At 50.1% G+C, this 12,313-nt stretch overlaps 1 protein-coding gene across 1 annotated transcript in view; it reads right to left on the reverse strand.

Moving 5' to 3' along the window:
• Positions 1-12,313, reverse strand: part of fndc3ba (fibronectin type III domain containing 3Ba) — a 448,154-nt gene that overhangs the window by 334,700 nt on the left and 101,141 nt on the right. The window contains exon 2 of the mRNA XM_068042776.1: positions 7,999-8,136. Coding sequence (XP_067898877.1) covers positions 7,999-8,109 — 111 coding nt within the window. The 5' untranslated portion in view covers positions 8,110-8,136. The remainder of the gene's footprint in view (positions 1-7,998; positions 8,137-12,313) is intronic.

Genomic DNA, 12,313 nt, shown 5'->3' on the forward strand with positions numbered 1-12,313 from the left:
GATATTAAACACAGTGACAGTGAGCAACGCTCAGCCTGTTTAGCAATGTATCACTACAAACAACTCCCCATGGTCTACGGGCACTGACAGAAAAGCTTTTAGTTCCTGCAGGCCGCTGCGATATGCTCGACTGCTTGCAATTTAGCACCCGTCAATAAGTCACCCAGCTGCTGTCTGCCACGGCCTTGTTGCTAGAAAACATTTTACATTTTCTGTCTGTCGTCAATGCAGAAATTTCATCCTCATCAATTCTTTCTCCCTGTTCCTGACTTCTTAATGTGACAACAATTCAATAGGCTTCAGTCATGCTCCCTCGCTCCCCTTCTTAGACTGGAAGTTACTTGTAGATATCCCACCACTGACTCCAAGATAAAGCAGCCACAGAAACCCTCAAAACCTGAAGAGACTGATAAAGACTTTAACACCTTTCATAACTTCAGGACCTCCCAAAGCACTTTGCAGCCAATGAAGTACTTCTGCAGTGTCGTCACTGTTGTAATGCAGGAAGCATGGCAGTCAATTTGTGCACAGCAAGATCCCACAAACAGCAATGTAATTATGCCCAGATAATCTGCTTTTAGTGATGTTGGTTGTGGGATAAATGGAAGAGCTCCCCTGCTCTTCTTCAAAATAGTGGCCACGGAATCTTTGACATCCACCTGAGGCGCCAGGCAGGGCCTCAGTTTAACATCTCACCTCATCTATTTGGCTGAGTGGGTAGCATGCCTGCTTCACAGTTAGAAGGTTAGAAGGTTGTGGATTCAAGTCCCATGCCAGAGGCTTGAGCATTGAATCTAGGCTGACACTCCCAGTGCAGTACTGAGGGAGTGCTGCACTGTCAGAGGTGCCATTGCTTAGAGAAGATATTAAACAAAGATCCTGTCTACTCTCTCAGGAAGAGGTAAAAAAAATCCCATGTTTACTGCAGAGTTCTCTCTGGTGTCCTCGCCAATATTTATCCTTTGGTCAACGTCATTCAAACAAGTTATCTGGTCATTATCACATTGCTGTTTGTGGGGTCACGCTGTGAATCTCGGTGTGCATGAGGCCAGGATCAGACATGACCGAGATGCCTCTTGCAGGCGAATGGCCTACAATGCTCACTATCTAAGTTCAAGCATCAATGCTAGCCACCTGCCGAAGGTGTTTGATGCCCGTGGAATGCTAACCCAATCGGTATTCCATGCAGTTGGGCGTCGGTAGGTGATGCTTTGGAGCGGGGACGCAGGTGTGGGGGGGGGGGGGGGGGGGTGAGGGGGGTGGGAAAGAGGAGATGCGTGAAATTAAAACAAAAGATTAAATTTGGTAGGGGGGGTGGGGTGGGGGGGGGGGGGGGTGGGGTTCAGACCAGCATTCACCCATTAATAATAGACCAGATGAACATTTGTCTCATTCATCCTTCTGGGATCTTGCTGTGTTGCTACTGTCAACACTTCAAAGGAAAGCAAATGACTTGCATTTCTATAGCGTCTTATACGGCCTCAGGATGCCTCAAAGAACTTTACAGCCAATGAGGTATTTTTTGAAATGTAGCCACTGTTGCAACGTAGGAGCTCCCAAAGACACCATTGGACCAGATGATTTGTTTTGAAGTCTTTGTTGAGCATTAAATATTGAGCAGGACACTGGGTCGAACTCCCCTTGCTCTTCTTTGAAATAGTGGCCGTGGGATCTTTCAGATCCATTCAAGAGGGCAGACGGGGTCTTGATTTAACCCCTCACCTGAAAGACAGCACCTCCGACAGTACAGCACTCCCTCAGTGCGGGCACCAAGAGTGTCACTGGATGCAGGGAGGTCAGAATTGCCAGAGATGTCCAAAGTAGCTGTTGATAAGTGACATCCGACCATGGGCCATGCCACAGGAAGGAGTTATTCACTTCACGCAAGCAGGGGAGGAAGTGTATATGTATGTATGGAAAAGGGGAAGCAAAGTAGAGCTTAAAGAGAACTTTAACCTGCTCGTGCCCTGCGATGAAAAGTGAGCCGGGATGTAACACCAGTGAGTGAATGTTTCAGGCTTTCCCCCAACAGCCTTTTACTAATTAAGATGATAAAACCCCTCTCCTGCCTGCCCGCAGGCAGGAAACGCCACTTGGCTATCCTTAGTTGAAGTTCAGATGTTGCCAGATAACCTGGCAAAGACATTTAAAACCCACCCACACAAGCAGGCAGCAGTCAAACAGGTAGAAGGTGAAAACTTGCTGCATATCTGTAAAGTAACTTGACATTTAAGCAGTCAGGACCCTGGCGGCTAATATCTTGGGATCAGTGCAGTTAGCAGGGAAATACCAGCGGGACTACATCATTGCTTGAAGCAATTAGACTCTCTGGCAGCTTGTTGTACTGGTATTTCATTCCTCCCTCTCTCTCAATCAGAATCTGCCTTTCCTCCCTCCCTCATTCCAACAAAGGAGAACAGACTAAAATAGACTTGGATTTATACAGCGCCTTTAACAACCTCAGGAAGACCCAAAGTGCTTTGCAGCCAATGATGCACTTTAGTGAAGTGTTGTCACTGTTGTAATGTAGGAAACGTGACAGCCAATTTGCACACAGCAAGATCCCACAAACAGCAATGTAATAATGACCAAATCATCTATTTCTGTGATGTTGATTGGCCCAGGACACCAGGGAGAACTCCCCTGCTCTTCTTCAAAATGGTGCCATGGGATCTTTTGCTAAGGGAGTAGACAGGGACTCAGTTTAATGACTCATCCGAAAGATAGCACCATGGACAGTGCAGCAGTCCTTCAGTACTGCCCCCTCTCACAGTGCCATGTTTCCTCAGTACTGCCCCGCTGACAGTGCAGCACTCCCTCAGTACTGCCCCTCTGACAGTGCAACACTCCCTCAGTACTGCCTCTCTGACAGTGCAGCACTCCCTCAGTACTGCCCCTCTGACAGTGCAGCACTCCCTCAGTACTGACCCTCTGACAGTGTTGCACTCCCTCAGTACTGACCCTCTGACAGTGCAGCACTCAATACTACCCCGCTGACAGTGCAGCACTCCCTCAGTACTGCCCCTCTAGGACAGTGCAGCACTCCCTCAATACTACCCCACTGACAGTGCAGCACTCCCTCAGTACTGCCTGCTGACAGTGCAGCGCTCCCTCAGTACTGCCCCACTGACAGTGCAGCACTCCCTCAATACTGCCCCGCTGACAGTGCAGCGCTCCCTCAGTACTGCCCCTCCAGGACAGTGCAGCACTCCCTCAGTACTGCCCCTCTGACAGTGCAGCAGTCCTTCAGTACTGCCCCCTCTGACAGTGCCATGCTCCCTCAGTACTGTCCCACTGACAGTGCAGCACTCCCTCAATACTACCCCGCTGACAGTGCAGCACTCCCTCAGTACTGCCCCTCTCGGACAGTGCAGCACTCCCTCAGTACTGCCCCTCTGACAGTGCAGCACTCCCTCAATACTGCCCCGCTGACAGTGCAGCACTCCCTCAGTACTGCCCCTCTGACAGTGCAGCGCTCCCTCAGTACTGCCCCTCCAGGACAGTGCAGCACTCTCTCAGTACTGCCCCTCTGACAGTGCAGCACTCCCTCAGTACTGCCCCTCTGACAGTGCAGCACTCCCTCAGTACTGCCCCTCTCGGACAGTGCAGCACTCCCTCAGTACTGCCCCTCTGACAGTGCAGCACTCCCTCAATACTGCCCCTCTGACAGTGCAGCACTCCCTCAGTACTGCCCCTCTCGGACAGTGCAGCACTCCCTCAGTACTGCCCCTCTGACAGTGCAGCACTCCCTCAATACTGCCCCTCTGACAGTGCAGCACTCCCTCAATACTGCCCCGCTGACAGTGCAGCACTCCCTCAATACTGCCCCGCTGACAGTGCAGCACTCCCTCAATACTGCCCCGCTGACAGTGCAGCACTCCCTCAGTACTGCCCCTCCAGGACAGTGCAGCACTCCCTCAGTACTGCCCCTCTGACAGTGCAGCAGTCCTTCAGTACTGCCCCCTCTGACAGTGCCATGCTCCCTCAGTACTGTCCCACTGACAGTGCAGCACTCCCTCAATACTACCCCGCTGACAGTGCAGCACTCCCTCAGTACTGCCCCTCTCGGACAGTGCAGCACTCCCTCAGTACTGCCCCTCTGACAGTGCAGCACTCCCTCAATACTGCCCCGCTGACAGAGCAGCACTCCCTCAGTACTGCCCCTCTGACAGTGCAGCACTCCCTCAGTACTGTCCCACTGACAGTGCAGCACTCCCTCAGTACTGCCCCTCTCGGACAGTGCAGCACTCCCTCAGTACTGTCCCACTGACAGTGCAGCACTCCCTCAATACTGCCCCGCTGACAGAGCAGCACTCCCTCAGTACTGCCCCTCTGACAGTGCAGCACTCCCTCAGTACTGCCCCTCTGACAGTGCAGCACTCTCTCTGTACTGCACTGGGAGTATCAGGCTGGTTCTTTGTACTCAAGTCTCTACAGTGAGAGTCAAACCCACAACCTTCTGACTCAGAGGTGACAGTGCTACCCACTGAGCAGCAACTGACACTACTTGATTCTCCTGAGCTGCCTTCACACCGTGCTGGTGTCACCAAGGAGAAAACAGCAGGCTGGATTCATGAGACCCCTCCGCAACATTCAGTGAATGTAGAAGAATGGTTTCGGCCTCCGAGTGCGTAACCGATGGTGATAGCAACCGACCTCACCCAAGAGCACAAGAGACCTGCCTTCTCGAAGCGTTTCTTTAAAATCACAACAGGCCATTGCCCCCCTGGATTTATCATGTTCCCGGCTGGATACCCGGAGACGCGTCTGGTATCGGGAAGTGGATTGTGTCAAACGATGATCACGTAAACTCTGGGCACAGACCAGTTTTGGCGCCACTACCAAGCGCACACAATACAGTGGGTGGGGGAGGAAGCAGAAGGTGCCATGGGCTAAAACATTAATAGCGGATAAATAATGTGTCATTAGACCATCCCATCCCCTCCCCTCCTGGTGACTCATGGCATCACCCAATGGGCTGTTGGGACAATCGCCTCACTCCTCCCTATCCTTGTAAAGTCCTCCAACTCTACAACTGTCCAAGATCTCTGTGCTTCCCCAATTCTGGCCTCTTGAGCATCCCCAATTTTAATCGCTCCACCATTGGTGGTCGTGCCTTCAGCTGCCTGGGCCCTAAGCTCTGGAATTCCCTCCCTAAACCTCTCCGCCTCTATCTCCTCCTATAAGACACTCCTTAAAGCCGACCTGTGTGACCAAGCTTTTGGTCGCTTGTCCTAATATCTCCTTTGTTGACTCCTTGTCAAATTCTGTTAAATAGATTTCCTGTGTCGCACCTTGCTAAAGATGCTATATAAATACAAGTTACTGTTGATTTGTGGTCAGGAGATTATCCTCTGGTTACTCTCGTGCCAGTTGTTGAATCTTTACAATTGACCTCAGTGCCCTGGGATCTGGTGGGGGTGGGGCAGCAAGGGGGAGAGTGAATTTAACTGGGATCCCTCTTTAGTGACTCCTGTGGGAAAGCACCGGGTGAATTTTAACCCAGTGCCAGGAAGTGTGGGGGATGTTGGGGGATGAAGACAGCAGCGAAGGGTTGGGGAGGGAATGTTGAGTGACTCTCCTGATCTATTCCGGTTCCCACCACCAACCACCCCCACCACCCCCCCCACCCCCACTCTGCCATTTTCAGGTGCGTGAATTCACTGGAGGAAAGACCGATTTACAAAATGGCCAAGTCAGGCTCCGATGAAATCATAAGACACTGGAGTGAGCGCCATTTTAACTGTGGGGGTCAGACTGTGGCCATTTGCAGTCTGGAACCCACCAGTGTAAGGAGAGAGGTGGTGAGGCGGGGTTGGGGGTGGAGGGGGTGGTGTCGGTGTAGCCAGGAACCTGGCCACAGGAGGCCCAGAGAGTGATGCTTTTTCCTTCAACCTTGTGAAGGTTCCTTGGGGTCCTCCTGGCCCCATAAGTACAGCTCAGATCTTTCCCCTGCCCCTCGCCACATCGCAACAGTCCCATCCTGCCAACCCTCTCATTCCACTGTTCCCGTGGGCAGCCTGAGCATCTCCACCCCTCCCAAGGCTCCGATCCCGTTCCCACCGGTTTCAGGAGGGAGTCAGTGTTGTGATGTGATGATTCTGTGGGGGGGGGGTGCCGAAGGATGGGTTCGCTAACATCCTACACATTTTCCCACCTGCCCACCAATTAAAATGGTGGTGAACGTGCTGGGGTGTAGCATCAGAATCAGCCAGATTTTGAACACCTCTATCAAATCCCCTCTGTAATCTTCTTTTCTCCAAGGAGAACCGCCCCAGCTTCTCCAGTCTATCCACATAACTGAAGTTCCTCATCCCTGCAACCATTCTTGTGAATCTTTTCTGCACCCTCTCTAAAGCCTTAACATCCTTCCGAAAGTGAGGTGCCCAGAACAGGACGTAATGGTCGGAATTTTACAGCCCCCCCCCCACCCCATACGAGCAGGCTGGTGGCGGGCGTGGTGGGGAGGGGGGGTGGGGTTCGTAAAATTGAGTGGGAGGCGCGGCGGTGGTGGTGGGCCATTCCCGAAGCCATCCCATTCCCAGGGCGGCGGCGGCAAGGAGAAAGGGCTTGCCCACCCCAGGCCAATCAAGGCCCTTCAGTGACCAATTATCTGCCACTTGAGGGCCTCTTCCCGCCACTGCTGGTATTTTACTCATGGTGGCTGGGTGGAAAAAGTCCCTAGAAAGCTGCCAGATAAAACCAGGTAGCCTTCTTGTGGGCTGGGGGGTAGGGAGGGCCTTCATGATCGGGCAGCCTGTGCCCCACGATGATTGTGCCCCAACAGCCCAACCGCCCCCACTGCACAACACTACACCCACCCCCCACCCCCCCAACTGACCCCCTTGCCTCGCCGGGGCCCGGCCGATTGTCCCCAGTGAGGCCCCAAAAACGTACCTTATTTCCTTCCTCTTGCTTCTGTTGGTTGGGTGCAGTTCCAGCAGTGGCCACCACACCCAGTGGCACTACTGGGACTAAGAGCTGCTGGCCCGCTGATTGGCCGGCAGCTCCATTAGGCGGGACTTCCTGCCTCACAGAGGTTGAAGTCCCGCCCAAGGCCAATTAAGGGCCTGGAGAGCGGAAACACCCAGCGTGGTTCCCCAGGGTTGGCGGAGACAGACTTTTTGGCCAGTGGGCGGGACCTCCCACCCAACATAAAATTCCAGCCAATACTCCAGTTGAGGCTGAACCAGTGTTTTATACAAGTTTATCATAACATCCTTATTTTTGTACTCTATGCCCCTATTTATAAAGCCCAGGATCCCATATAATTTAGTAATTTCTCAACCAGCCCTGCCACCTTCAACATACACCCCTAGGTCCCTCTGCTCCTGCATCCACTTTAGAATTGTACCCTTTATTTTATATTGCCTCTCCTCATTCTTCCTACCAAAATGTATCACTTCACACTTTTCTGCATTAAATCATCTTCCATTTGTCCACCCATTCCACCAACCTGTCCATATCTTTGAGGTTTATTACCATCCTCCTCACAGTTCACAATACTTACAAGTTTTATGTCGCTGTAAATTTTGAAATTGTGCCCTGTACACCAAGTCTAGAACTGTGTGTTGGTTGAGGGATATATATTGGCCCCAGGGAAAACTCCCCTGCTCTTCTTCAAAATAGTGTAATGGGATCTCAGTTCAACATCGCATGTGAAAGACAGCACCTCTGACAGTGCAGCACTCCCTCAGTACTGCAGTGGGAGTAGCAGCTTTGATTTTGTGCTCAAGTCCTAGAGTGGGATTTGAATACATAACCTGTCTGACTCAGAAAGCTGCTACCAACTAAGCCACAGCTGACACCCACCTTCACTCACTGGGAATAAAACTGGGTCAGAAGGTGTTGGTTTAGGGGTTCAACCTCACATCATCTAAACCCAGGGGATTCACAGTTGCGTGTTAGCTGCATGTGACCTCACTCCCTGAATCCTGGCAACACAACCCCAATTTAACCTTGTAGTTTCCTAATTCGCTAGTCAGTCACATGACTCACCTGTTGCGAACCATCCCCATTGACCAAGTGAGGCATCATGGGGAGTTCTCCATTGAGTAAAGGCGGCAGTTCCAACGGAATCTGGTCTGTCATCATCATTGTGACATACATTCATGGAGATCTCTGCTCACCTGCTTCCTGCACAGAAATGACACAATAGATGTTAAATAAAGCAGAGTGACTTGTCTTTATTAATAGCAGCTTATCACAGCTCTCAGAATTGGCCCCAAAATACTCCATGTACAATAAAAATCATTCCTGGAGGGCAGCCACTGTTATCACATGGCAAACCTGGCAGCCATTTGCTGCACAGCAAGATCCCACAAAGACTGAACGGACATGCATTTCTATTGCCTCTCATGTCCTCAGGACGTCCAAAAGAGCTTCACACCCGATACTCTTTGAAGTATCTTCACTGATGTAATGAAGGAAATGCAGCAGCTAATTTTCGCACAGCAAGCTCCCACAAACGGCAATGTGTTATTGACCAGTTAAATCTGTTTTCGTGTCTTTGCAGGGTGAATATTGGCCAGGACACTGGCGAGAACTCCCCTTCTTTACTTCAGATAATTCCGTGCGATCTTTTATGTCCACCTTCCCTAGTCTGGCCTACATGTGACTCCAGACCCAGAGCAATGTGGTTGACTCTTAACTACCCTCTGGAATGCCCCCTAGCAAGCTACTCTATCGTCAAGGGTAATTAAGGATGGGCAACAAATGCTGGCCTTGCCAGCGATGCCCACATCCCATGAAAGAATTTAAAAAACCTGGGAGGACAGATGGGGCCTTGGCTTAATGACTCATCCAAAAGCCGGCACCTCTGACAGTGCAGCACTCCCTCAGTACCGACACTGGCAGTGTCAAACTCTGAAGGCAAGAGTTTCGAGCCCTGATAGCATTAACAAGGAGCCCAAAGAGAATGGAGTCAGAATGGAAAGTGAAAGGGACAGCAGCTTGTTATGTCCAACTAACCACACTTACTAGTGTGGTAATAAATAACTGCTTCGACTTTCTGGACCCTTCAGAACATTCAAGGAACAACAAAGGAAAATAAGTGTAATGATTGCAATGTTTTAATCAAGGTTTTCAAAATTATGAGGGTTTTTTTTGTAGAGTGAATCATGAGAAACTGTTTCCACTGGCAGGGGAAAGGGCAGGGGAGTGGGATTATGTGGATAGGTCTTTCCAAGAGCTGGCACAAGCAGGATGGCCTGAATGGCCTCTTTCTGTGCGGTATCATTCAATGAATGATTCGCGACAGGGGTCCCTCTTGTGTTGAGTTGGCAATGTGCAAACACCACACAAATTATGGGTGACGCAAAAATGACCAAAGGACACACAGCTATTCAGACTGGTGTGACGAATTCTAGCTGTGAAGGAGGCCCTGTCTCTCTTGTGAGACCTTATCCCCTTTAATCAAGTGTCTAAAAGTTCTCCTCAACATTGCCAGCCATAAATTGGAAAAATCTGGGCTTGACAAAGTTTGGTTCTCTCCCTGATAACAGTAAGCTTAGGGAGATACTTTGAAGAGCCACTGGGATCATTAATATTCCAGGCTAAAGCACTGTCAATAAATTAAACTGTTCAATATTTTTCAAGTAAATTGACCCATGTTTTAGAGGATGTATGAGACAGTCTGTCTGAGGTGGGGATTTGACAATGGTTATATATGACACATTTCCCTTCCAGATCCCATCTTCTCAAACTGAATGGACGTGCATTGGGATGACTCTTACTCTCGTCATTGTCCTTCCTTCTTCATTGCCAGAGGCGAGAACCTTGATGAGATTGGGCTCCATGGACACTAGCATCCACACCCCTAATGAAAGCTCTTTGCCATGTGACCTTCCCTCACAGAGGGCATCACAGCCTGGTACCCAATGACATTGACACAGAGGCCGACCCACCTGATGACCAAAGTTGAGAAGTTTCCCAGCCCCCGCTGCCATGTGCCCCCCTGCCCTCTCCTGCAAAGCTTGGGTCCAGTTACATGATGGCAGTCCACTCAACTTGCCTCTATAAGCAAACAACTCACTTTTTATTTGATTCATTTATTTAGAGATACAGCACTGAAACAGGCCCTTCGGCCCACCGAGTCTGTGCTGACCAACAACCACCCATTTATACTAATCCTACATTAACCCCATATTCCCTACCACATCCCCACCATTCTCCTACCTACCTACACTAGGGGCAATTTACAATGGCCAACTTACCTATCAACCTGCAAGTCTTTGGCTGTGGGAGGAAACCGGAGCACCCGGCGAAAACCCACGCGGTCACAGCGAGAACTTGCAAACTCCACACAGGCAGTACCCAGAATTGAACCCGGGTCCATGGAGCTGTGAGGCTGCGGTGCTAACCACTGTGCCGCCACTGTTCCGCCAACAGCAACAGCAGCTTGCATTTATATAGCACCTTTATCATCGTAAAATGTCCCAGGGCTTCACAGGAAGGTTATCAAACAAAATTTGACAGTGAGCCACAAAAAAAAAACAAAGATTTGCATTTCTATAGCGCCTTTCATGACCACCAGATGTCTCAAAGTGCTTTACAGCCAATGAAGTACTTTTGAAGTTTAGTCACTGTTGTAAAGGAAGAAACAAAGCAGCCAATTTGCACATGGCAGGATCCCACAAACAGCAATGTGATAATGACCAGATCATCTGTTGTTGTGATGTTGATAGTGGGATAAATATTGGCCAGAACTCCCCTGCTCTGTCACAGTGTCATGGGAAGGTTTACAACCACCTGAGAGAGCAAACGGGGCCTCATTTTATCTCAGTCAAAAGGAAGATATTAGGACGGGTGAGCAGAAGCTTAGTCAGAGGTAGGTTTTAAGGAGCATCTTAAAGGAGGAGAGAGAGGTAGAGAGTCGGAAAGGTTTAGGGAGGGAATGACAGAACTGAATCCCCAGGTAGTTGAAGGCATGAACACCAATGGTGGAGCGATTAAAATCAGGAATGTTTAAGAGGCCAGAATTGATGGAGCGCAGAGATCTTGGAGGGTTTTGCAGCTAGGGGGAGATTACAGAGATAGGGAGGGATGAGGCCATGCAGGGATTCGAAAACAAGGATGGGAATTTTAAAATCTAGGTGTTTCCAATCCCGGAGCCAATGTGGTCGATCAGAAAGCACAGGGATAATGGGTGATTTGGACTTGGTGCGCGTTTGGACACAGACAACAGGCGTTTTGGATGAGCCGAAGTTTACAGAGGGTAGAATGCGGGAGGCTGGCCTGGAGAGAGTTGGAATAGACAAGACTGGAGGTAACAAAAGCACGGATGAGGGTTTCAGTAGGGAGAGGGCCGCTGGACAGTGATCAGGAGTTGAGAGGGGTGGCGGCTTAGGGGTCTCAAACCAACTGCCATACGTCTCAGAGGCCAACCAATGCAGTACATGCTAGGAGTCAATCCTGGGATGACCCTCAACAGTGTGCCTTAGTACCACCCAGGACAGCGCACTAACACAGGGTGGGTGAGACTGAAACTGGAGATAGCAAATCGGCAGCTCAGTCTACACTCTACCTGAGCAATTCTCTATCACTATCCTCCCCACCCCACGAGATCAGCTTCAGCCCCAGGTTGTCCTGTCCAGCTCACAAACCTCCCAAGTCCAGGCAATCTGTTCATCAAAAGCCCACACTCTCAGTCCTATTGGTGCTTGGATTTCTTACTCTCTGGTTCAGCCTGTTTGAATCCTGGGGCCTGAATGTTTGGCTCCATCCTGTTTTTAGCCTCACTGGTGAATAAACCTTCCATCTGGAGACTGGGAGGTGTTACCATCAGCAACTAGCAAAATATACAAATTAACAACAAATTCCACGACATCTTTTATATCTCCAGAAAGAATGCCTTTATATAGCGCCTTTATATAGTGCCTTTCATGGCCTCAGGATGCCCCAGGGCCAATGAAGTCCTTGTAGTATAAGAAAAGGTGGCAGCCAATTTGCTCACAGCAAGCTCCCAAAGAATAGCAATGAGACCAGTTACCAGATATTCTGCTTTCTTTTCAAAGTGATGTGGATTGGGGGATAGTCGTTGGACCAGGACACCAAGGAGGTAGTGGCCATGGGATCTTTTACGTCCACCCAAGAGGGCAGACAGGGGCCTCGGTTTAATGTCCCATCTGAAAGACGGCACCTCTGACAGTGTAGCACTCCCTCAGTACTGTATTGGGAGCGTCAGTCTGGATCATCTGCTGACATTGATCACCAGGGGACACGGATTTAACGTGATTGGGCAAATAAAAGGTGACATGAGGAACAACTTATTTTATGCAAAGAGTGGTTAGGATCTGGAATGTGCTGCCTGAAA

This window comes from Heterodontus francisci, chromosome 11 (assembly GCF_036365525.1).
Source record: "Heterodontus francisci isolate sHetFra1 chromosome 11, sHetFra1.hap1, whole genome shotgun sequence".
NCBI lineage: Eukaryota > Metazoa > Chordata > Chondrichthyes > Heterodontiformes > Heterodontidae > Heterodontus > Heterodontus francisci.